Source organism: Pongo abelii, chromosome 10, assembly GCF_028885655.2.
Source record: "Pongo abelii isolate AG06213 chromosome 10, NHGRI_mPonAbe1-v2.0_pri, whole genome shotgun sequence".
NCBI lineage: Eukaryota > Metazoa > Chordata > Mammalia > Primates > Hominidae > Pongo > Pongo abelii.
In genome coordinates this window covers 37,230,716-37,258,242 of record NC_071995.2, presented here as the reverse complement: position 1 = coordinate 37,258,242, position 27,527 = coordinate 37,230,716, and the positions used below count along the sequence as shown (strand labels likewise).

Below are 27,527 nucleotides of genomic sequence, written 5' to 3'. Positions count from 1 at the left end.
TGAGTGTTGAAGGAAAGGAAAGAATCAAGGACAACTTTTATTTTGGCTTTAGCAACTCAGTGAATAGTGGTGCCATTTACTAAAATAAGGAAACTAGGATAGTATGACAGAGTCAAGGTTTCTCATCACATCACCAGGAATGGGTCAAACTGGTTTTACAAGCTTAATAGATTTTAAAACAACAAACTAGGGTTCACAGAATTCCCTATTACCCACAGTTTCACTTTCTGCAGTTTCTGCTTTCCACGGTCGGTCTATAACCCACAGTCAACTGCAGTCCAAAAACAGGTAAGTACAATATATATAGTAAGATACTTTGAGACCAAGAGACCACATTCTTATAACTTTTAACAGTATATCGTTATAATTGTTCTATTCTATTATTAGTTATTGTTGTTAATCTATTACTGTCCCTAACATAAGTTAAACTTTACCATAGGTATGTATGCATACAAAAAAAACATAGCATATATAGGGTTTGGCACTGTCTGCAATTTCAGGATTCCACCGGGGGTTTTGGAACATATCCCCTGTGGATAAGGTGTCACTACTGTACTGTATATATAGACATCTAGAAAATGAAAGTGGGATTCTATTCAACTACCACAAATATGAAAAAGAAATCACTATTTTTGCAGAAAAAGAAAACAGTAATTCATGGAGATGATAAAGTGTGCAAAATACCTCTGTCCAAAATAATTTTAAAACTAAATAAATGACTCTGGGAGGCTAAGGTGGGCAGATCACTTGAGGCCAGAAGATTGAGACCAGCCTGGCCAACAAGGTGAAACCCCATCTCTACTAAAAATTCAAAAATTAGCCAATTGGCTGTGGTGGCACACGCCTGTAATCCCAGCTACTTGGGTGCTAAGGCACGAGAATCACTTGAACTCAGGAGGTGGAGGTTGCAGCAAGCTAAGATAATTGTGCCACTGCACTACAGCCTGGGTGAAAGAGCGAGACTTCTTTTCAAAAAATAAAAAATAAACTTAAATAAATGAAAGGTAGATGTCCATGTTATAAAATAATTACTTACACTATTTTAATTAAATAATACCATTTTACTTTTTGAATTTTTTTCTAGAAGTATTACTTAGGACTGTTTATATTTTTAACTAAAAATATTTGTGTCCATTAAAATCAAATTTCTAGGTGAAAGTACAGAATGCTACAGCTTCTTTATTTCCTTCAGCATCTTTGCTTACCTGTTTAATCTTTCAAATAATGTCCCAAATCGTGTAGTTTTATGTGATGGACTGAGAACATCTTGACTTTTATTTAATTTGGAAAGCAAGGAATCAGAACAGTTAACATTACCGAGCTGAAAAAACAAATTTGAAGAAACTGCCAAAATAGTAAATGTACATATATACAATTTAAATTATTTACCATAAAATGTCATGTAAATGAACTACATTTATATTTTAAAATTGTAAAAATAGTCCAAAATAAAGTAATTTTACTACTTATTGAAAACAAAATACTTTCCTAACAAAAAAATCAATACCAGTATCTGAATAATTGTTAAAATAACAGAGTTGATATGATGGTAAGCTAACCATTTTCTCCAAGTTAAAAAAATAAAAATAAAAAAACAAAAAAACACCCAGGACACCAAGATCTTGAATAATTGTAAGTTAAATTTCTCTGACAGAAAACAATAATTTGTCCCAATACAAGAGCTATACTTGTCTCAGTTGTTCCATTTACTGAGTAACTTTAGATTGCTACTTTAATTTTTCTGAATATCAATATTATTCAGTTCAAAAGGGAGAGTGTGAAGACTACTGTGAAAAGAAGATAATCAATTTGTTAATGTGGAAAGTACCCTATAAATGTAACTTATTATATTGGCCCAACACTAATCTATTCAACAATAATTTATATCTGTCATACATTTGATTTATAACTCATGAAACATAGAAATGAGAAGTCCAAACACAACCAATGACAGAATTGTCAGGAAAAAAAAAAAAAGGAGAGTCAAAAAGAGACACTGAAAGTCTTTGGGGAAAAAAATAGACTAAAGTCAGAGAGAGCTTATACTAATGTCTCAGCTAACCAATACATCTGAGAAAGAGTGTCAGAGGTGCAAAATGTTATCCCTTAAAATAAGAAACAAATCAAAAGAGAAGAGAATATAGTATTATATATTCGACAATACTACTTAACTAAGGATCAGGAAACCCCAAGTCACTTTTTCTTCTAACTTGTTTTTCAACTCATTTTCTTTTGTATTTTATAATTTCATTTTAATTATTTTCACTTTTTTTGAAATTCCCCCAAGTACGCTATTAAGTACTTCCCTAGTATTTCATGATGTGACACTATGATTGAAAAGGGACATTATCTCTTTTCAGTCTTTTACCATGTTAAGTATAAAATTATTTACTTCTCTGGAGCTCATCATTAACCTGCAGTCTATAATATGTACAGACAAGAAAGTTAAGTAGAGATTACACCGATGTTTTATCCTCTATCCTTAAACTATTTAATAGAGCAAGGATGAGTTATACCCTGATCTAGAATGTAGGTTTTTGTCTTACGAAATATAAACTGAATGGGTAATTGAAAATGTCTTTCATTGCATCATTCGAAAATTATTGGGCCTTTATAACAAGGCTAGCATGGGTCACAGGAATGTAATACTTCATTTTCTCTTATCTGGGAAGTCTTTAATAAAAACTTTAATAAAATGGAATTATATATAACTATCATACAGCATATATATAACTGATATGCTATAATATATAGCTATAATTTCTAAAATTTAAAACTATAAATTAATCATAAATTGATTTATAAATAATATATGTCATAAAACCACTGCATGTTAAAAATAAGATAAATTCAAAACTAAGTATTCCCATTAACAAGACATAGTGTTTATATAAGCATTTTCCTCATTACCATTAGACATTAGTACAGTAACATTTAATTAAATTCCATTTTTAGTAGATTTCCTGGTATGCTCTATGACAGATGTATTTTGGAATCTTAATATTTATATATTTTATATTTTTAGCTTTAGAGCACACAATGATTGAACATTTTAGCACTACATCTCTATATATTTGTATAGTGTTAATTGAAAAACTTAAAAACTTGTCATCTTTCAAATTATAAAAAGAATCAAGCCATCACAATTCACACTTTAAGAGACTACTACATCTCTGAAACTGTATATTGCTATTCACAGGACACTTTCCATATCATGCATATTGGGTCATCATGACATCACCAACTAATCAATTACAGTGATTATAAACATCAACTACTATATAACACACTGAACTACTTTCAATTCTACTATCAACAGTTTTCTAAGAGAATGATATGTTCCAAGATTTTTTTTAAAAAAACACTCCAGTTCTGGGATTCACAATCTTCTACAACGCAAAGAATTAAGTTTTTGATGTAAAGGGAATTATCCTTAATTTATCTCCTAATTTGTTTATATGTATAGCAATTCAAAATGTAAATATTTTAAATCTACAAAAAGAGAAAAAAAGAGTTTCATGAAAATATAATGATATAAAATGCTAAGGACTAATGATTCAAAGGTACCTGGTCATTCTGCTTTTTTTCATATGCACGTTTCTGAGGAGTAGGTGCTATTCCAGGTGTGAAATTTAGTTTTGAAATATGTCTGTTAGAAAGTAACTCCACTGAAAAAGATGATGGAGTGAAACTGCAGTTCTCTATTTTGCTGAACTGAGGGTCAAGCATACTATATGAGTCCATGCCTTGTGACTATAGGAAAGAAGATAAACTCATTTACATTACCAAAATATATAAACTAGAGAAGAGGAAAGGCAAAATAGTGAAATTAAAATTAGTGAAAAGGGAGGGGTTACAAAAGAAAATGTCCTAAGGCAAGGCAACCCATCAGTAATTGACAGAACTTACTAAGAAGAGAGTGGTTATCAGTGAAGGCTATACTCAAGAGCACCTTTCCCTCTGCCTTCCCTACTCCTGCTTCTCTCCATCCTCCAGCTCCATTCCTGTAGGCTACCTTCTAAAGACGGAAATCTGAGTTTCATTAACCTATAATCCAGGTGACAAGATTTCTAAGGGATTTTAGTATCACTGCCATTATCTTTCTCATCTAGCTTAACTCTGGCAATTCAAAGGGAAAAAAATGATAGCTAACAATATGACATTAGATGTTAAAGTTTCAAGCTTTAATTATAATCCATGCATTTTCTAATTGATTAAAATTTTATTTGCTAAGAAAATTATTTGCTATACTTTGAAAGAGAAATCATCTTGGGATCCACGTGAGGGTTGGACATCACAATTTGATATAAAGTAATCTGGTTACTATGTTTGAACAGATGAATTGCTCAATAATCACGTGAACCCAAAGTAAGAATCCCTAAGTGAACTGTCCTTGGCAGCTCATCAGTAACAAGCAGAATCAAATGTTATGCAAACATAGGCCTAGTCACATTACCAGCAGTCCAAAGAGATTCTCATAAGCAATCAATTAAAATATTCTTAAGGCATAGATTTCTCACCTGGAAAGCTTTTAAAAGAATTAAAGACTCAAAATTTTCTTTAAAATAATTTTCTCCAGTATTCAGACATTTAGATCATTAGGTGGCATGTCACAATTGCTGAAATAACTTATAGAATTTTTTTTAAAATCTCACCTGGACTGGGCCAAGATCTTCCTTGCTACTTAGTCTTTGATAGTTTACACTAATGAAAAGAAAAATTTAGGTTAAAAATATAAATTGAAATAAAATCGACTGCTCTTTCCTGTATTTAAAATTCATACTGTTCTACACAAAACATATAGAAACCTAACTAAATCATTACAGGGTCATAATATCACTAAGTTTTATAAAAATTATATTAATACTAGAGACAGACATTTTTATGATAAGGTAAGTCAAACACAGTGTACAAAATCTGGATCATTTGATGAAGGTCTTAATCATTGCATAATACTGTTAACAGCCAAACAAACAAAAACTGGGGGTAGAAGGTAAGTATTTTATACATTTTCAAGTGAGTAAAAGTGTTGTTAATAACCAGTTTAAACACCTAGTAATATAAATCCTAGCTAAAACCTACTTGGTTTCTGTATCATCAAGGCAGAGTTTAGAAGGTACACAGTGAGGCGACATTGGAAGTTCTAAATTATGCTTTCTTAGGGGCATTTTTATGTCTCTATTCATGTTCACATGGGTTGGTTTTCTCACAGTTTCTACGATAAAAAAAAATATAATTATAATTTTAAAATAAGAATAAAAAAATTGTAAAACTACTGTTTAATAAATCATGTTCATTACATAAACGTACATCTAAGAAATTTTACTAAAACATTTACATTCTATCAGTGCTAAAATAAATCATTACAATATAAACAACTATCAGAGACTTTAAAACATATTTTTCTTCATCATCTTATATATTCCTCATTATAGCTGCCCTATTAATTTAGTTCTACTTTTTCTTCCACCAAGATTTCTCTGATCTCCAGACTAGATTAGTTACTATGTTATATATTCACACAGTACTATATATATTTCCCCTTTCTCTGATCAGTACTTTCACCTACTCTATTTTCGTGATACACCCACCCAAACTATGCACATAGTTATAGAGTAGATTTTATATCTTCTTATAAAACCCTGCCTCAAGCCAGGCACAGTGGCTCATGCCTGTAATCCCAGTTACTAAGGAGGCTGCAGTTGGAGGATTGCTTGAGGCCAAGAGTTCAAGACCAGCATGGGCAACACAGTGAAACCCTGTCTTTAAAAACAAAACAAAATAAAACTCTTGTCTCTCTGGATAAAATAAGTGATTTGGCAGTAGCCATCTGACTAAAGGTGAACCAATAATAGTATCCCATTCTGCTAGTTCTAAGTGAAACTTTTTCACTGTGAGGTTGGTACCAGTAGCACAACGAAATATTCTTACAGTGGAATTTTAAAATGTGGGACCGGAGAAACAATTCTCAGTATTTCCTTGGTGGCAAAACTAGAGGAGGTGAGTAATATTAGTTTCTTAAGGCCATGTTTTGAGCCTCAATGATGAAGACAGTCTGAGAGAATAAAGTTAATGAGTGAAGTGAAAAAGAATCTTGATAGTATTCAAGTCCCTATTTCAAGTCATCTCTGAGGCCCACTGCACCATCACTCTTCCTGTTAAAGGAGTAAAAAGATAACTGTTTTGAATTTCTATCATTTGCAGCCATGAGTCCTGATTAATAAAGCTTGCTTTCTGTTTTATCCTTAGCACCCAATAGAGTACTTACAGTGGGTACCCAATAAAAATATGCTGAAGAAATAAATGAAAAGAAAGTGCAGGATTTCAGGACATTATCCCAAAATACATCATCTTGCTATTTAAGAAAACAGCAGAAGCAGGAAGGTCACTGTCAGCTTTCCCCTGAAGCAGGTCATAAAACCCTCATTCGAGAGGTGCTCTGGTTATACTTGGAAGAAAATAATATCCCTATCTCTGAAGACACAGGGTCACAAAGAAGAATCTGAACAAAGAGGCCTTGCTAAGATCCCCTTAGTTTATTACTATTAGATCATTCTTTTAAAAATCCAATCATACTTTCTTGAGGACTATCCACTTTTTCATCAAACCTGGCAAGAAAAATACACAAGTTTAGCCATTTCTTCCAATCTTAAGATCTTAAATTTCTTATCAAGGTTCTTGTGTCACATAAAACTTACTAAATAAATCTGTATGTTTTTCTCCTGTTAATTTGTCTTTTGTTATTGAGGGTTTAGCCATAAACCTAGCAATGGATGAGGAAATATATTTTTATTCCCCTACAACTGGGAATAAATAAAGGTAAATACATCAAAAAGATTTACAACAAAAAGTTTTATTCTCAAAATTCATGAACAATGTATTTATTCTTTCTAAAGTATAACTAAATTTACTTGTGTAAATGTTATCTGTGGAGGGAGAAAAAAAATGACGGCGAAAGGAAATGAGGAAATAGTAACAATACTCTGATCAATTTCTATCCCTTCCTGATAAATTGTCTTATTTTTATGGTCTCATTTTTAGCAGTTGTTTTAAAAATTAAATATCAGACACAAGTTCCTCTAAAAGAGGAAAAATATACTCTAATTAAGCTTTTTATTTACTTGAAGTATCAAAATATATGACAAAATGGACTTTATTTTGCAGTATTAGACTGCTATGATTAACATCCCAGGAAAGTGTAATAAATAATTCAAGTGATGACACAGTAAACTAGTCATTGAAGCAAAAATTCTTCCAGTTCTTCCTTTCATACCTATCCTCTAAATAGTAAAGAATAGTTAATTTGTTGACATGTATTAACATTTATTCCCTGCTCTCTAGCTAAACTTTGGTAACTACCTGCCTGTATAGAATAATGTAACAACTGTACTATAATAAGTTCAGTGACACCTAATAAATTAATTTTATATAACACATACACAACATAAAAATAAAAAAATGGGTTAAGCAACAAAACGTTTTAAGCAGATATTAACTAGGCATCTAATTTAATAGAGCAACCAAATTTTAAAATTAATTTTCCACATGCTTTGAGCTTGAAAATTACAAACTAATTAGAAGGCTAAACATTATTATGATCACATCAAGTTCAAAACAGAATGCAATTGGAATGACTTACCAGGAATTTTCTTCTTGCAAGATATCTGATTTACCATATATAGGTTAAGAATGTCTAAGCTGACAGCAGAATTTTTGACAGAAGATAAAACTCCCAGTGATTTCATTTTTGATTTTAACCTGTGTTTTTCAAAATATTCCTAAAATAATTAAAAATTAAAAACAATGCAGCAAATATGTGGTTTTAGACAGAATTATAAATAATAAAGCAATCATGTTATTAAGTCATTGACTTGATACTTTTATATTTTGTGACATCTTTATATGTTTATAAATACATTACAATTAATCATAACTTGCAGTTTGCGTAGACTAAATTTCACAGCCTTTTATGATCTTCCTTAAGCATAACCTTTAAAACAGAATGCTATAAAGCTATTCTCTGAAATCAAAAGATTAGAAATTATATAGAAAGTTAAAAAAAATCTGGTAACAGAACAATTCTGATAGGCTAAAATCTTGTTTTTCTACAAAGTATGATATTCTGCAGACACAGAAAACCTTAAAAATATGCACAGCTGAGTGCCATTAAAAGTCAACAGAAATGAAGAAAAAAAAAAGCTATGTGCAAATTAATCTGCAACCAAAGCCAATTTCATTTATTTGTTATCCCTCCATGATTCCTAGATGTTTGTTTTTTTAACAAGACTTGCACATAATTATCACTTTATCCAGTTTTTATTTTCTTTCTGTTTGAACTGTTATTATTCTTTCTTATTGCCATTCTTTTTCTTTCAGGTTACATCATTAATTCATTTAAATAAAAATTAACTAATATTTATTTATCAAGCAACTATTATGTGCTAGGTTGTGAAAACATCTTCTCTTCCATTAAATAACTCATAATATAATGCTATGAATGTAATTATAAATGTGAAATTGTCAGAAATGAGAAAAAGTCAAGATGGCAAAATATTTAGTGCAAGAGGTCATAATTTGAAGAGGTCACATATCATATTTATTTTCAAGAAGTTGAGGCTCTTTCACATTAACATTTCAGAATATTGTTAATTTTAACTTTTAAGTTTGTAAAAATCTTGTAAGAACTATAAGAGACTTGCCAATGATCACACACAAAAAAGTAAATGTCTTGTTTTACAAAATAAATAATAAATAAAAGGTATTTGTTCATATTTCATTTGAGTGATCTGGAACTCCAAATTAGACTAAAATGTATTTTTAAAGACCACACTATGGTTAAGCAATGAAATAACAGGATCTTCAGGATGTAAATATTTTTCCACCTTGAAACAACAACTCAGTCAACGCTAGATCTTATAATTGATTGTGTCCTGGAATTAAGAAGTTGTTAGTTCATCTGTACAAAGTACAAAGGCACTGTACTTTGTGATGGATAAGACCATAGTGACAGAGATGATGACACAAATAAATACAACTAAGTGTGACTGGGGATGGTATCAAATCCTAGGAAAGGTATGGAAATTATTGTTTGGGGATAGGGTGGGTACAGGGAAGGGAGGAGGACATGGAAGACTTCTTTGGAAATGAGTTCTAAGATAGATGGATGAGTCAGAGCTATCCAAAGAGGGTAGGAATATAAGGTTCCAGGAATAAGGAAGAACAATACAAAGACTGTCAAAGGGACTAAGCCTTTATTTTAGGAAACATGTTGAAGAAGTTTGTCCCATATTATCCAGCCATCATGATAGCCTCTAATATCTGTTCCAAGAAAGAACAGAAGTATGTAACTAACTGATTCACTTGACAAGACTAAGCTCAATTTTGTTGTCAAGTCTCACTTGGTAAAAACAACTAGAAAACAATTTGAAAAGAACTAGAAAACTTTCAGAAACTAAGTAATCAAATTTTAACTTGAAAACACTCATTAAAAAGGAACAACCAGGGAGATAGAAATAAAATCTGGAGAATGTACCAAAAAGAACAGAAAGAATTTGCTTTGTGTAGGAGATGACAACGTAATAAAATAAATTGGACTGACAAATATCCTCTCAATTGAACAGCATAAAGTTCATTGTTGACTTTAGCAAGATGACTGAGAAATGAATGGGATGCAATATAAAAGGGGATAGCTGGGAAGGAAAAGAATCCAGAGACTGCCACTATCCTGCTTTTATAATATCACTCTGTTGTTTTTATTGGAATTTTACTACCTTTGATCATATTAACATTATTGGGTTTTTTTCTGTTTTAGAACTTTATACAAAGGAATCTTACTGCTTATATTCTGTGAGTTTCTTCTTTTGCTCAACATTATGTATTTGAGATTCATCTGCATTAATTATATGTAGCTTATACATTTGCACTGCTCAGATATGCCATAATTTGTTTAACCATTCTACTATTCTACTGCTAATGGATGTTGGAGCAGTTCTCTTTCCCTCTCCTCCCTTCCCCTTGCCTGTCTTCTTTCTTCATCTCTCTCTCTCTGTTTGCTATTTCAGCATAACAATGACCCAAACGAATCTTGTACATATCCAAAAGGGCACATGTACAAGGGTTTCTTTGCTCAGTTGTAAGGTATATACGTGCTCAGCCTTACTATGGAATGCAATCAGTGTAATAAAAAATAAAGACAAAATAAATGGAAGTAGTACACAGGTTATGACACCATTACTGTACATCATTTATCTAGGTAATAAATGATTATTTAAATTAGAATACCAATACTCAGGTAGTGAGAAGTGGTCAGATCTGGGATACATTTTGGAACTAGGACAGCAGGAATCAACAATGATCTTTAAGTCTCTGACTGAGCAAAATACGTGGCTAATCAAGCTATCAACAAGGATGTAGAAGACCAAAGGAAGATGGCCTCCAGTTTCACTTAGGTGAATGTATTAGTGGTAGAAAAGCACTTCAAGGTCATTAGTCTCTAAGGCTGACAAAAATCAAAACACTTTTTCTTTACCTTTTGCTTTCTTCTTTCCTGCTTGATCAGAACCCTAGACCTGAATAAAGAAGCAGAATAAAATATATAGTGATTAAAGAAATGGCCTTTAAGACAATTGCCAGTTTAGCTTAATTGAAGATTTAGAGTCAAAATCTAAAGTGTAATATCATTGCATTTTTTTCTGAAAAGAAACTATAAAAATATTCTTAAAGTATTTATAGTATGATGTTTCACAAAATTTTCTTAGGAAATCCAATATCTAATAAAAAATACTGCATGCCAATGATTAATAATTAAGTATAAAATAAATCTGAATTCTAATGCTAAGATAAGAAAAAAAAATGCATTGGAAAGAATATATCCCTGAAACATTCTTATCTGATAGCAATATTCTCGGTCAACATTCTTCTTTTTCTTTGTATTTCAACATTCTACTGAAATCTACAGAGAACAGAGAGGAAGTTGAAATCTATTTGGGATCTAAGGAAATGTGAAGTGTATTGCCTAGAGCAACGTCAGTTACATTAATATATCAGCCATATGTACTTGAAATTTCATATCTATGTCTTAATCTGTTCAGGCTGCTATAACAAAATACTATAAAGCCAGGGAGCTTACCAAGAAGAGAAATTTATTCCTCACAGTTCTAGAGGCTAGGAAGTCCAAGATCAAGGCACCAACAGATTCGATGTCTGGTGAGTGCCCACTTTCTGGTTTACAGATGACATTTTTTTGCTATATCCTCATTTGGTAAAAGGGGTGAGCTGACTCTATGTAGCCTCTTTCACAAGGGTATGAATCTGAATCACGAAGACACCGCCCTTGAGACCCAATCACTTCCCAGAGCCATCCCCCTCCTAATATCACCACCTTGGGAGTCAGGATTTTAACATATGAACTTGGGGGAAAGACAAAAATTCAGACAATAGCATCTTCTTTTAAAAAAAAAAAAACCTAATAGTTCTGGATGTGCTTTGTATCTATAATCCTTGAGCCAAATACAGCACTGAAGACCAATGATAGTGCAGTATTTAATGGTTATAAGATATTTGTTCTATTAATAACAGTGGAACACTATAAAATATTCATGACAGTATTACCAGATTTACATAACTTTTAGACATGCATAACACTATGGTCTCAAATTCAAGATTTATGTAAGAATAAGTAAAATGACACTGTGTCTTAACTGTATAATATCTAATATCAAAATAATAATAACTAATACTAAATAGCATATATCTTCCACCACTCTAGATACTTCAGACACTTTACATGTATAAGCTCATTTAATTCCATGGCAACTCTGTAAGGTAGGTTCTATTTCTGTACCCACTTTACTGATGAGGAAACTAAGGCAAAGACGTTAAGTAACTTCCCCAAGATCACACTGCTTATAAGCGGTAGAGGCAAAATTCAAATCCAGGTTGTCTAATATTGGAGTTCTTAGCCAAAACTGCCTTTCAAGTATGTCAACTGAGAATATACAAAGTTGTTCATTTTTCCCAGTGATTTTCATAAACTTTACCAATGACAATTACTGAATACCCCAGACTTTGCTACTTATTGAATATGTTCTTTAATATACTTCCCATTAACTTTGTTCCCCCATGCAAGAACTAACCAGGCCCAACCCTACTTAGTTTCTGAGATCAGGCACGTTCAAGGTGGACTCGCTAGAGTCCAGCTGACTCATTAGCTATGTCTTAATTGACCATTTGAACTCATTGAGCAAAGAACCCTATATATTCTGCTGCATGCAGCATCATAAGTGTACTGCTGCCATTCAAACTTTACAAAGAAAAAATGAAAAAAATTTTCATTTTACCGACTTATTTGCTAAGACTAAGGAGGACCTGAGAAATTAGTTTATTCTCCATCATTTTAAAACTCGCAAAGCTTATGCACAGAAAGTGAAGTGACTTTTCAAAGTTCAGAAATATAAAAAGTATAACAGAGCTGGCAATATTACGCAATCCAGACTAAAAAGAGATAACAAAAATAAATGTTTATCGTATAAGCAGTTTCCCTGTTATAGAGCTCAGTAAAATAAAGAAATCAAAGTAAATATAGTGTTCATATATGTATGCATTGTGTGATTTTATTCCAGGTTGATTTTCTCTTATCCAGGACATTCATGGCTATCACCAAATTCTACATACTACTTAATGCCCATCCCTATGTGCCTAAGAATAAAATGAATTAGGAATTTAAGACCAATATCTACATCAGCCTAGCAATCACTAGACTGCAGTGAAAATGAAAAAGGATTCTGACATATATGTCAAAGGTCATTTCTTAAACAGAACATTTTAGATTATTATTATTAAGGCTATCACTGTTATTAATAGAATGATATGTCCACATAAACTAAATATTGTCCCGAATATAGTCACTCTCAATTATTTGCACTAAAGAAGAAGACTGCATCAGTCAGAATTCTTATAAGCAATAGAAAGTATATTTGGCTGATTCAAACAGAAAATAAATTTATTAAAAGAAAAATGGATAGCCTAACAGACCTGCTGAGAAGGCATGCTTGTCAAATGGCAAGAACAAGGAAGTCTAGGCAGTTTTGGGAATATGGCCAAAATCATGCAACAATTATTCTCATAAGGATACCACTGCTGGCACTGGTGAATACTGGATACTGCTGACTATACCGTTTCCACTCCTGGACAGCACTTCCCCTGGCATCTCTGTCCCTGAAAATTCAATCCTGCTGCAGCTCCTACAACTGCCTACTACAAAAACAGATGCACTGCAGTCCCTATTTTCTTGAGTCACTAACTCCTGATTCAATGTACAAGGCAAGAACACCAAAATTGAGCTTAGATCATGTATCACTAGCTGCAAAACAGACTGGGAAACAAGTCTCCAGGCTTGTTTATTTGTTTTTTTGTTGTTGTTGTTTGTTTGTTTTTTCAGCTTCTATAGAGGAAGGCAGCCTGTGCCTATCACCAAAACTCCTAAGGTGGTAGACAGATATACCACACATAAACAGGGGCCTCAGATACTGGTATGCCAAAGAACACAAATGTCTACTACACTGCTACAATAAAATGAAAATAGGTAATGATCCAAAAGTCATTTTTATTTGGCTATGTCAGGATATATGTACTCCTTAATAGTTGCTTCTTGTGGTTTGCTTAGGCTAATATAAAAATAAGACAACAGTAATAAGAGACTATATTCCCTAAGTAGTAGGGGAAACTAGCCGGAACTTTATATATGACAAAAATAAATCATAATTAAAAGGACTTGCCAATGAATTCCTAGTAGTCATTGCTAAAAGCATTCCACACTGACTACTGCAGTATTATGTATGTAGTCAACTGTCATAATTACATTGTAAATGGTCTCTTTGATTTTATGCAAATGTTCTCCAATATATTTTACTACATAAGTAATTGCTTTAAAACACAGCTCTAATTATCATTTAGGGATATGACTTCCATAGCATGCCCCTACTTAGCTTTCAACGTTGTTTTACATTCTTCGGCTTATGTACTACAACACTCAACCAAACTAAAATATGTGTTTCTCTAATTTTTGTCTTGAAATTTAAATTACTAGAGGATTGAGAGTGAGCTAGAAAGTGGGAATGAGGTTCATCTTTTTTAAACAGTAATTACTATGTTATTCTGGAAAATGAATTTTTAAAGAAATATGTACAATCATCTCTTTCAATGAAAGTTTGAATGAACAATATTAGTTGTCATTATAATAGGTATTGATTCAAAACCATTTTGTACTTAAAATTGGTAGGTCGTAACCTCTTCATAGAATCCTCCACAAGTTATCTATTTTAGATAGTAGTAATATAAATATTTGTTACATTATTCTTTGCTAAGAAAGAAAACAATCAAAAACAAAAAAGTATAAAGGGGTTAAAGGAGAGTAGGGAGGGAGAAGGGAAGAGAAAGGAGAGAAAGGAGAAAAAAGGAGGGAGAGGGAAAAACAACCATGCTAATTACAGAAACACATCAGGGCATTTCTGCTCCTTGCTATTACTTCTAGTAAGGAAAGGTTTAAAGGAAAATGCTAAAGAAATACTTTCTTTTTTAAAAAAATTAAAAAGACACAAATGCAATAAAGTTGCCAAAGAAATGTTTAAAAAAATGCTAACGTACATTTTACATGGAGTATGCAAGAGATATTGAAACTGTATTAGGAATTAAAAACCATGAGTGTCATATAAACACCATACACTGTCAGTATTAACTTGTTCTTTTTTGCTTCTTTTGTTTTATTTTGCTTTTTAGTTTCTTGATCAGTTTGTTTTCTTAAGGGCATTGTATCATGCAAAAGAAACTGCTCCAGACTGTTAAGCTCTTATAATAATATCTTAAATTTGATGAAAAGTGGAAAATTTAAAGAAAATTAATAGCCCAATAATTAGCAAATGAAAAACAGTATTTTATGGTCTCGTGACACTGAAATTAATATTAACCTAAAATATCAAAATCTGACATTGTTAGCTGGTAGACTTATTAACATTCAAGACAGTAACTAGCCTAGAAAAAGTACTTACATTGGCTTTCCACAAAACTAAAGCAGGTCGACCTGATGTGTTAGGAATAGTAATGATATATGTTAGAATGTTATAGCTTTTAAGTAACTTCTCTTATAATGCAAAAGAAAAAGTTTTCACATAAGTATGAACTACCAAAAAAAGGGTATTAAGGAGAAAAACGTTAAACCAATAAAGCAAAAATTCATCTAATATTTAGAATACAGAGCCTAATTAAAATAAGTTCTTGGAGACCGAATTCTTGCAGTATTTTCACACAGAAAACACTGTTCCACAGCTACAAGCTGTAATCATAAACACGAACAGCCATTTCCTGAGTCACACAGTGGAAGACATGCCAGAATGCAAATGACACTCCAACACAGAAGTATATTTCAAGCTATTTGCATTATCACTAGTTCAAGAAGAAAAAAAATGAATATACTCATAGTTCTATTAGTACTATCTCTAAAATTTACAAATAGTCCTGAAACATTTAACATATTTTCATCAAAATAACTAAACTGGTTTTTAGATGCAATTTGGCAACCAATTTTATAGCTACAAACTTCGTAAGATTTCCACACAAACATTCCTGATAGTCTTACAGGTAGCTAGACATGGATTTGAATTTCCATAAGCAATATTATAGATACCACAAAACCTCTACATCCCTAAAACAAACTTTTTTTTTAAATACTTTAAGTTCTAGGGTACATATGCACAACATGCAGGTTTGTTACATAGCTATACACGTGCCATGTTGGTTTGCTGCACCCATCAACTCGTCATTTACATTAAGTATGTCTCCTAATGCTATCCCTCCCCCAGCCCCCCACCCACCAACAGGCCCCAGTGTGTGATGTTCCCTATCCTGTGTCCATGTGTTCTCATTGTTCAACTCCCACCTATGAATGAGAACATGTGGTGTTTGGTTTTCTGTCCTTGGGATAGTATGCTTAGAATGATGGTTTCCAGCTTCATCCAAGTCCCCGCAAAGGACATAAATTCATCCTTTTCTATGGCTGCATAGTATTCCATGGCGTATATGTGCCACATTTTCTTAATTCAGTCTACCATTGATGGACATTTGGGTTGGTTCCAAGTCTTTGCTATTGTGAATAGTGCCACAATAAACATATGTGTGCATGTGTCTTTATCATAGAATGATTTATAATCCTTTGGGTATATGCCCAGTAATGGGATTGCTGGGTCAAATGGTATTTCTAGTTCTAGATCCTTGAGGAATCGCCACACTGTCTTCCACAATGGTTGAACTAATTTACACTCCCACCAACAGTGTAAAAGGTTTTCTATTTCTCCACATCCTCCCCAGCATCTGTTGTTTCCCGACTTTTTAATGATCACCATTCTAACTGGCATGAGATGGTATCTCATTGTGGTTTTGATTTGCATTTCTCTGATGACCAGTAATGATTAGCATTTTTGCATATGTCTGTTGTGTCTGTTGGGTATATAAATGTCTTCTTTTAGAAGTGTCTGTTCATATCCTTTGCCCACTTTTTGATGGGGTTTTTTTTTTCTTGTAAATTTGTTTAAGTTCTTTGTAGATTCTGGATATTAGCCCTTTGCCTGATGGGTAGATTGCAAAAATTTTCCCCCATTCTGTAGGTTGCCTGTTTTACACTGCTGATAGTTTCTTTTGCTGTGCAGAAGCTCTTTAGTTTAATTAGATCCCATTTGTCTATTTTGGCTTTTGTTGCCATTGCTTTTGGTGTTTTAGTCATGAAGTTTTTGCCTATGCCTATGTCCTGAATGGTATTGCCTAGGTTCTTCTAGGGTTTTTATGGTGTTAGGTCTTACATTTAATTCTTTAATCCACCTTGAGTTAATTTTAGTATACAGTGTAAGGAAGGGATCCAGTTTCAGCTTTCTACATATAGCTAGCCAGTTTTCCCAGCATCATTTATTAAATAGGGAATCCTTTCCCCATTGCTTGTTTTTGTCAGGTTTGTCAAAGATCAGATGGTTGTAGATGTGTGTGGTGTTATTTCTGAGGCCTCTGTTCTGTTCCATTGGTCTATATATCTGTTTTGGTACCAGTACTATGCTGTTTTGGTTACTGTAGCCTTGTAGTATAGTTTGAGGTCAGGCAGCGTGATGCCTCTAGCTGAAAACCCAATCGTCTCAGCCCAAAATCTCCTTAAGCTGATAAGCAACTTCAGCAAAGTCTCAGGATACAAAATCAATGTGCAAAAATCACAAGCATTCCTATACACCAATAATAGACAAACAGAGAGCCAAATCATGAGTGAACTCCCATTCACAATTACTAAAAAGAGAATAAAATATCTAGGAATCCAACTTACAAGGGATGTGAAGGACCTCTTCAAGGAGAACTACAAACCACTGCTCAACGAAATAAAGAGGACACAAACAAATGGAAGAACATTCCAAGCTCCTGGATAGGAAGAATCAATATTGTGAAAACGGTCATACTGCCCAAAGTAATTTATACATTCAATGCTATCCCCCTCAAGCTACCACCGACTTTCTTCACAGAATTGGAAAAAACTACTTTAAAGTTCAAATGGAACCAAAAAAACAAACTTTTTAATACAAATCTTTTAAAATGTAACTGCTGACAAGAAGAAAAAGGGTAGATAATGAACTGAGACTATTATAACACTTACAGTTAACTTTCAAGGAGTAAAAAAATCACACACTGCGTAACGATGGTTCCATCAAGGACAGACCACTTATACAACAGTGGTCCCATAAGAGTATAATGATGCTGAAAACTTTCTATCATATAGTGATTGCCTAGTTGTCGTAACATGGTAGCAAACATTACTAACATGTTGTGGTGATCCTGGTATAAATAAACCTACCGTACTGTAAGTGGTATAAAAGTATAGCACATACAATTATCTATAGCCCATAATACTTGATAATGATGATCAAAGACTGTGTTACTGGTTTATGTATTTACTATTACTATACTTATTTTAGCATATAGTCCTTCTGCTTATTAAAAAAAATAGTTAATTGTAGAACAGCCTCAGGCAGGCCCTTCAGAAGGTGTTCCAGGAGAAGGCATTGTTATCATAGGAGATGGTAGCTCCATGCATGTTATTGCCCTGAAGACCTTCCTATGGAACAAGATGTAGAGGTGAAGACAATGAGATTGATGATCCCTAACCATGTGAGCCTAGATTAATATGTGTATTTGTGTTTTCATTTTTAATAAAAAAGTTTGAAAAGTTTTAATAAATTAAAAATAGAAAAAACTTAGACTAAGGATATAGTCTTGTACAGCTGTTCAATGTGTTTTAAACGAAGTGTTATTATGAAAGAGTCAAAAAGTTAAAAAGAATTTGTAACAAACCTGCACATTGTGTACATGTACCCTAAAATTTAAAGTATAATAATAATAAAATTTTTAAAAAAAAGTTTATAAAGTAAAAAATGTTCCAGTAGCTTAAGGTTAATTTATTACTAAAGAAAGAAAAACATCTTTAGAAATAAATTTAGTGTAGCCTAAGTGTATAGTGTTTATAAAGTCTACAGTAGTATACAGTAATGTCCTAATGCTTCACATTCACTCACCATTCACTCACTGACTCACCCAGGTCAACTTCAGTACTGCAGGCTCCATTCATGGTAAGTACCCTATATAGATGTACCATTTTTTATCTTTTATATGGTATTTTTACTGCATCTTTTCTATATTAAGATATGTTTAGATACATAAATACTTACTATTGTGTTATAATTACCTACAATATTCAGTACAGTAACATACTGTATAGGTTTGTAGCTTAGAAGCAAAAGACTATACCATATAGCATAGGTGTGTAGTAGACTAGACCCCCTAGGTTTCTGTAAGCACAGTCTATGATGTTTACGCAACAAAATTGTCTAATGGTATATTTCTCAGAATGTAACCCTGTCACTAAGCAACATGTGACTGTGTATGTATGTACAAATGTGAATGTATATATACATGCATGTGTACATACATATATACTTATATGTGTATATAAATATATACACATTTAAAATGTTATTTGTGGACAAAAATATTGGTTTTATTATGTTGTCAATCTCTAAAATATTTTATACAAAAACTATTTTCAAAAATAAACTTATTTCTGGCTGGGTGAGGTGGCTCATGCCTATAATCTCAGCACTTTGGGAGGCCGAGGTGGGAGGATCACCTGAGGTCAGGAGTTCAAGACCAGCCTGGCCAATATGGTGAAACCCTGTCTCTACTAAAAATACAAAAATTAGCCAGGCGTGGTGGTCGGGTGCCTGTAATCCCAGCTACTCAGAAGGCTGAGGCAGGAGAATCACTTGAACCTGGGAGTTGGAGGTTGCAGTGAGCCGAGATGGCACCAGTGCACTCCAGCCTGGGCAACAGAGAGATTCCATCTCAAAAAATAAAAAATAAAAATAAATAAACTTATTTCTCAAGTTAACATTATATATATATATATTTACACATATATATGTAAATATGGGAACATTAAAGCAAAAACAGTTCTTTATAGCAGTTATCAGAAGGTTAAACAAAAAGTATAAGCAGAAATATTTATTGTATACATGTGCTATCATGTATGTGTCTCTAACACATATGTCTCTAACAATGTGTTACTTCATTGTTAGAATGAAGTAACTTTATATGTCTCTAACAATGTGTTACTCATAGTTTTCAGAAGAAAGCAGTTTTTCAGTATTGATTCCTTATATTTAAATTCTCTTCATAAAATTGCCTGCAATGTTTAAAATTGCATTTCGTTAACAAATTTAAAACTGTTGAACTTTCAATCAACACTCTGCGTAATTCACATTAACTGAAAAAATACTTTCTCTACAGATAATGAAGTACCTGGTAAGCTCAGAACAAATTTTGCCAAATGGAAGATACTATCCAATTTTTGTTTGTATATAAGTATTTAGCCCAAATATTTTCACAAGTACTCTTTGTCATTCCATTTATACCTTATTTTTTACAAGATAAAACTTGACAAATAAGCAGCAATATTTGATTCTTTTAAATATTTATCTAAATTTAGATGCTACAAAACTGTAGGCTCTTTCAATCACATTCTGTTCCTGTAGGAAAAAAAAAACTAACCAATTAAAAGTAGGCACTCCATCAAAACCTTTGTACCAGTCACAATATTCCAATATATCTGAATATCAAAAACATATTTTCAAAATTAAATCTTGTGCAGAATTAAATTTTAAAAGCCTTATATTCAATAATTATAATTTACTAAGAGCTTCAAAAGTTGGATCAGGCCATTCATGGAATGTTTTAAATAAAAATTTCCAACTGTCTTTGAACAAAATGCCATCGAAGTGTAGAGTACCTGCTTATAAAAATGTTCAATAGGCCGGGCACAGTGGCTCACGCCTGTAATCCCAGCACTTTGGGAGGCCAAGGTGGGTGGATCACTTGAGGTCAGGAGTTTGAGACCAGCCTGGCCAATATGGCAAAACCCCATTTCTACTAAAAATACAAAAAATTAGCTGGGCATGGTGGCAGGTGCCTGTAATCGCAGCTACTCAGGAGGCTGAGGCAGGATAATCGCTTGAACCTGGGAGGTGGAGGTTGTAGTGAGGTGAGATCGCGCCATTGCACTCCAGCCTGGGCAACAAGAGCGAAACTCCACCTCAAAAAAAGAAATGTTCATTAACATTGTAAGACTCATAGATTAATTTATAACGTAATTATTCAAAGACTCAAATGTTCATGAAATTCAATTAATGAAAAGAAGCAAAGAGAAGAAGCTTATAACAACATACTAAAGCATTCCTTTATATACAACATCAATTTTACTCAAAATACTATAGTTCAGTTACATTACTGAATATATATAGAATAATTCATAAGTTTTGACAACTGTAGTTTCTATATGGTAAAATATCAAGCTTCTTTTGATGCAACTATATAATATATGTAAACCATAACCAGTTCCAAGTATATCTCAGCTTCACAGGTTACTTAATTTAGTAAGCACTCCATTTTAACCATTATACTATGGTCCACAAAATTTGTATTCATACAATTGCAGAAATAATTTTATCTTCAATGTTGAACTTAAGTAAATTCACAATTGCATTAATGATAATATTGGATGTTTCACCTTTGACAGAAAGAACTTTTAAGAAATTTTTTTGATTCCATGAATTAGATGGAAAACTTATTGGAATTAGCTTATTTTCTGTTTGCCGCATTGATGACACTGATATAAAATTGGCATCATTCAACTGTTTATGAATTTCTCCTATTAAAAGACACATTTACAGCTATCACTTTTATTTTTGAATATACACAAGAAAAAATTAAATCAAAATAAGTGGAATTAATTTAGAAGTCATTTGATGTAAATGAAAACTCATACTTCACAGATTAATTGGGCCTTCCACAGTTATATATGTTAAATTGTTATCTGCAGGTATAATCTCCTCAAAATAACTACTGAATTTGAGACTAAATTCTGATGCTTTTTCAGTAGATTTGTGTCTTCAGAGTTTCATGTGGTCAGTAATATAACCATGGGAATGCTAAATATTGGCAAACATTTTGTGCATGATTTACAGGTTCATCACCAACATCCTTGGAAAACAAAATATCAGTAGCCAAATTTTCATTATGCATTAACTTTTCCTTTATTTGAGCTCTCTGCTCCCAAAAAGATTTATTGCAAAAGCATTACCAAACAATGAGAAAAACAGTTGTTGACAAACCCACTATAGCAACAATCTTCACACTATTCTTTGTATCCTCTCTGACAGGACTGATAAGCCTCTATTCTCTGCAAACATTTCATTTACTCCTAATCTAAAATTCCCCACATCTCCTATTGACCCCAACCCAAGCATAGGAGCTATACAAATCTCAGACTTCAGCATGCATTCGTGTAACTAGCTGGTACACTAAGTGGCCAGCAGAGACAGCAGCAATAAATACTTCTCCCACCCTACCTAGCAAGTTAGTTGTCTCTAGCTTCTCATGTTCCAGCACACTTCCATTTTATGAGCAAGGGCCTGTCATGCTGTCTTTAAAAGGAGTTGTTTGTTAATTTCCATCTGGAAAGTATCAGGAAAAGAGAGCTGGATTACCACTGGATGTCTTTCAGATTTAACCTCATGTTAAAGTGAGAACTCTCTTCATTGCGCATATGGCTCACACACTAATAGAACCAGGCAGAGGGTTTAAAAAAAAAAAGAATGTTCATTGAATCTATCTGGGCTCATTTTAACAGAACTATTAATGGTAGTTTATATTTAGTTAAAAGACAAACACTGAGACAAATGCTAAACTGGGCATGCTACTAGGACCACAGGCATAAACCTTGACCGTTTCAGGCAAACTAGGATGATGTTCACTGTATGTTTAAGTATTACCCACATTTAACAGACGAAGAAAGAAACATAGAGAAGCATAGAAACAGAGGCTACTTTACTGTAACGCTAATTAAGCTTAAGCTTCTTGTTCCTTCACCTGAATGTGCGTCTTCCAAGGCCCTGTATCTAATTTTGTAGTCAAAATTTTGTATTCTTTTTCCACAAACAGGGCTCTATACAACCTGGATCTGCTCCTGTATGGAAAAATTTAATAATTAACCCAAATTTACATAGCCTGTGATCCATACAAAATGAATTAGGACTTGTGTGGATTGAGTTTAAAGAATAAAGTTATATCTGAAAATGGAAAAATAGTATTATATTTGTTTTCTACCAGAATCCTAACTGGTATCACTATCTTGGAGTTTCTCCCCACTATACTCCAACCTAAATACCACTAACACCACAAACTAATAGTCATAAGATACTATTTTCACTATGTGACTTCTGAATTTGAATGACTCCTCAATAACATAAATTTTCAACTTCTTTGTCTAGCTTACAAACTCACCGTCAAGCAGACATATGCAGACGTTATCTCCAACTATTTAGGTAATGCTTTTCTGTTTTGTTTTTCTCCATCGAACCTTCTTTTGTCCTTGCCTCTGAGTAGCCAAACTCTCAGCTAAACCTATCCTACGTTCTACTATGGTTCACATTATCTATTTTTTATATCCTATTTTGGCCTCTGACATTAAATATTTTCTAACTTAATGGCAAGTCATACTTTTCTTCCCCAATACACTGCAACCTTATAGAAAAAGACTAAATTTCAGTTACTTTGTACTTACACCCGGCACAGTGCTTGGTACATAGCACTCAATAATATCTTGCTTAGATGAACTAGGTCTAGGCCTACATTTACAAATGGTAACCTCTCCTTCACCTAAATTCCAAAAGAACTTTGCCTAGGCCTTTCTTATGACATTGATTGATTCTCCAATCTGAATTATAAAAATAAACCTCCCTAATTTAAAAAAATCTTATACTGCATGTATAGTGGTATATTTATAGATCTATAGCTGATCTGATTCTGAATAGCATTTTGCAGACCAAAGTCTTCTATGTTCCTTATATGTTCCTCCTTTCTTACTACCACCTTCATATCTGAAGTAAGTATGAATTTGGTGAAACTACTCATTAATAAACAAGAAAATAAAAGATCTTTTCAAAATTAAAAACAAATCAATGCTTACATATGTTGTCTCTCAAATCTGCACTTCAACCTGATTAGAAAAATACAGGGTCTCAGTGGTGCCTTCCAGCAAATATGAAACAAATGTGAGAGGTGTAGGTCACTAATTCCCAGATAAGCCAAAAAAAATTTTTAAGTGGTGGGACTGACAATAGATTGATATTTTAATTTTGTCAAAAAAGGATTAAAAATAGAAGGGGGCATTTTAGTATCAAAAAATTTAACAAGGATATAACTTCAGAAAAAAAGAAAAAAGAGTCCATTAAATTGAAAAACCTGCTATTATCATTAATTAGCAAGTCTCAAAGAGACAGTAGCTTGGGAACTACTATCATATACATGTAAATTATTTTCTTAGATCAATCTCTTTGCCCTCAGTGAGACCTTGGTTGGAAATGCACTGTTATGGTATCTTGCAAAGATGGCCAAAACCAAAACAGTAAAGCCAAACTAAGTAAGCAACTAAAAAAGGAAAATAAGGGAAGCTTATTTCTAATCACCGGCTCTTTCCTTTACAAAAAGACATTTTATGTATGACTGGCAAAGTCCCTAAATTGAAGAGCAGCAAAGGGTCAAATGCCCAGTTTGGTTTATATAAGAAAAGCTGTAAAGATCTTTGCAACTATAAAACTGTAAAGATATTGCTATCAAATGATTCTGCAATTAAACTCAATATATCAGGTTTCTATAATATAAAAGAAAAATCTACTTCAAATTAGTGTATGCAATCTGGTTGCTATTACTAAAACATAAATTTGCTTCATTCATTCACTTGAGAAAAAGTATATAGAGAGCCCTTTATTAACTGTCTTAAGGCAGACTCACCTAGTATCGCAAACATTTTTCAAGTTCTTTAATACCTTCCCTTCCAACTCATCTTTCCCTTTCCTAAGAAGCCTTGCTGAAACCTAGATCTCCAATTTGATCAATTATTTATTTCACCTCCATTTTAACTTTTAAGAACCAGTGTTCGATTGTTTCCTTTTGGTGCTTGCTCTGTGCACTATTTCTGTCCTTCAAGGCTTAGTGTAACTTCCTGTTTCTCATTTCTCTGAATTTCCACAGCCCTTTTTTGTGGTACTTTTATTTACTTTATTTGTGGCACTCATCTTTCTATATAGCATAGGATGGAGGGTAAGCACACTCGACTCAAATCCTAACTCTGCCATTTACTAGTTGGGTGACTCTAGTCAAGTCACTTAACATTAATTAACTATGCTTCAGTTTCCCCATCAGTAAAATGGGAATAATATTTGTATATAAATCATACATTTTTAAGAGCAAATGAATAAGAAGCACTTAGAACAGTGCTTGTGACAATATTAAGTACTATTTAAAAATCTATTATTATAGTGATTTACCTAATTTTAATCTCTACTTTCTCTCATAGGTTCTTTTTGTGGACTAGATGTATTTTTCTTTTCTGAATCCCCCTGTACAGCTTACCAATTCCCTAAACAGGTAGTCAGGTAAAAAATATATTTGCTGAATTACTTTCTGTTGAAGGCTCTGGAATTGTTCTGAAGGAATTGCTCTCCAATCACTTCACTTGTCTATATTTTAAGTTCCTAACAGCTTTTCTTAAAATGTTCAGCCAAAAACATCCCTAACAATGGAGGGGGGTAAAAAGAAGTCCAGGATGGTTTGGGATAAAGATTAAAATTTCTATTCCATTAGCTCCAATCAGCTGCCACTAGTTACTAAAAGCACTAGTTCAGATTGAGGCCCTTTAGGATACTATGAGTGCCAAGATCAACTAATCTTGTGTACCCTTGCCTGTTCTGAAAGTAGAAAATGGAGATACCCATTTTTTTTTATTACCAATCTGGGGCTTTACCCTAAGAAGCCTATCCCTCCACATAAAATTTATTTAAAATTGCAGTTTATCTGAACATTTCACAAGAGTTTTTCATTTCACTCTACAATGCAACCATGTTTGTGTGAAAGTTGATCACACAAATTGAGTCATTCTTGTGATGTCCAACCACATCAGAGTTGAGATGCCAGGAGGCAAAAGCACGCAGGACACATAGCATTGCTCCAAAAACGTGATTCTCTGCAAGCCAAGCTGCTGAAACTGCCTAGGACCAGTCATACCAAATAACTACTATAATGACCTTCCAGGAGGTCATTTTAACTACCACCATCATCCACCAATGAAAGCTTGCCAGCTTCTCACAACTTTACTACTGTCAATGAACTTTCTTTCAAAACCATATGTAACATTACTCTTTTTTTGTTCTTCAGACATACCAAAGACATACTTTGTGTATGCCCTGAATTGCAATTCTGCCATTTCCAAATAAAACGTTAAATTTAGAGATTTGTCTCTATATTTTATTTTGACTTTGACGTTTGTATAAATTTAAACACATATTTTCTCCTAATCTCTGATTAAAACTGATGCTTCGGGGAGATGTAACCATGTTTCTTAAACCCCCTGGTACCTAATATCTCCAGATGCTGCACCTCCAGGTGCTGCAGTACACCTCATTTTCAGAAACACAATCCTAGATTACATGTTTCCTGCAGTGTATTGTTTTTGCATCCTCCCAGTAGCAACTAAAATATTACTCCCAAAATAGCCATAGAAGTTTGTGATATGTGACAGAATAATAGCAACATCTACATTTTAATAGTGCTAAGCATTTGTAAAATTATCTCATATAATCCTATTTAATATCTTAAAGAATACTAAATTCAAAAACATCACATTATAAGCATGTATCAACTAAATCCTGTTGAAGCCTGTAAGTAAATTTTCACTTTTCTCCAAAGTACAAGTCTGCTGCCAGAACACTAGCCAGAAGTAATTCAGGTAAATTTCTAAAATACAATGCTAGCATATTCAACAGGATAAAAGTGCATGCTAAAATTATCAGGCATAGCTACGATACTTAGTGAATACAAAAGCTGTCTTTCCTCCGATAAATTCTTTAGAATTTAAACGCATTATAATCTAACCATATAATTACTGTCCTGGGTCTACTTGTGACAAAAAAATTACATGTAATGGCTTCTTGTTTCAATCAAAACAATTCTTCTCATCAAGAATTTTGATCAAATGAAATTACAGGCCCACATGATTTCCACCCAGCTGGACTTTAAGGTCAATAACAATGAATAGGTTATATAAAACTAAATTTTCAATCTATCACGCTTTATGTGATCAATCCTAAATACAAAATAAATGGCAAATTCGGTCAAGTTATTCAAGTAAAAACGGTTCACTTTACTTCCCTTTAAAATACAAACTATAATTTGGATATATGGTGATACTGCTGCCCTGCCATTGATTTAAGTGCAGCTGGGACTGGGCTGTTTCACAATTTCCAAATTCATGCAAAGACTATATATCAACTCAGAAGAACCTAAAAGAGGTGAAGACACGGAAAGAAGGCAGTAGGGGAGGGCTCAGGTGCTAAAAGGCCTCATTAGAGTACATAGGACTCTATGCCTCATTACAGGGCATAGGACATGGAGAAGGCGAGGAGGGGCAGCAGGGAAGGTTACTCACAGCGGCCCCCACAGGTGAAGCCTTTGTAAAGGCAGTGAGTGGGAAGAAGCTGAGTTACTTTTGTTTTAGGAGTAGAGATATGGTTCTAGAGTCTCCAACCCGATTTGGATAACAATAAAAAGACCCTTTCCTACCAAGTTCTTTCCAGCTAAGGCTGTGACCTCTCCGCCAAGAACTAGAAAGAGGTGTCGTAGGAATGAATGTCCCAGTCTCAAACTCCAGCTGCACAACTTACCGGGACCCCCCGACCCAATTCATCTTCCCAAATCTTTTGACACTGAGGTCCCTGTGTCTAGAGCTCAGACATCTCAGCTCTGCGCCAAATCGCAGCTTCAGCAGGATCCCCCAGAGCCTCCTGACAGCGTCAGAGCCCGAGTAAGCTCCTTCTGGTCCACCGCCTGAGGCCCAACCT

At 33.4% G+C, this 27,527-nt stretch overlaps 1 protein-coding gene across 3 annotated transcripts in view; it reads right to left on the bottom strand.

The window, feature by feature from the left end:
* The window catches only part of REDIC1 (regulator of DNA class I crossover intermediates 1), a 94,905-nt gene extending 67,378 nt beyond the window's left edge, over nt 1-27,527 (bottom strand). The window contains exons 1-7 of one of the 3 annotated variants that reach the window (XM_002823103.5): nt 27,351-27,527; nt 10,529-10,568; nt 7,640-7,778; nt 5,083-5,215; nt 4,656-4,704; nt 3,568-3,753; nt 1,206-1,321 (exon numbers count right to left, since the gene is read on the bottom strand). In XM_002823103.5, coding sequence (XP_002823149.2) covers nt 1,206-1,321; nt 3,568-3,753; nt 4,656-4,704; nt 5,083-5,215; nt 7,640-7,778; nt 10,529-10,568; nt 27,351-27,373 — 686 coding nt within the window. In that variant the 5' untranslated portion in view covers nt 27,374-27,527. The remainder of the gene's footprint in view (nt 1-1,205; nt 1,322-3,567; nt 3,754-4,655; nt 4,705-5,082; nt 5,216-7,639; nt 7,779-10,528; nt 10,569-27,350) is intronic. The other 2 variants (XM_054527117.1, XM_054527118.1) reach the window with 2 other exon arrangements.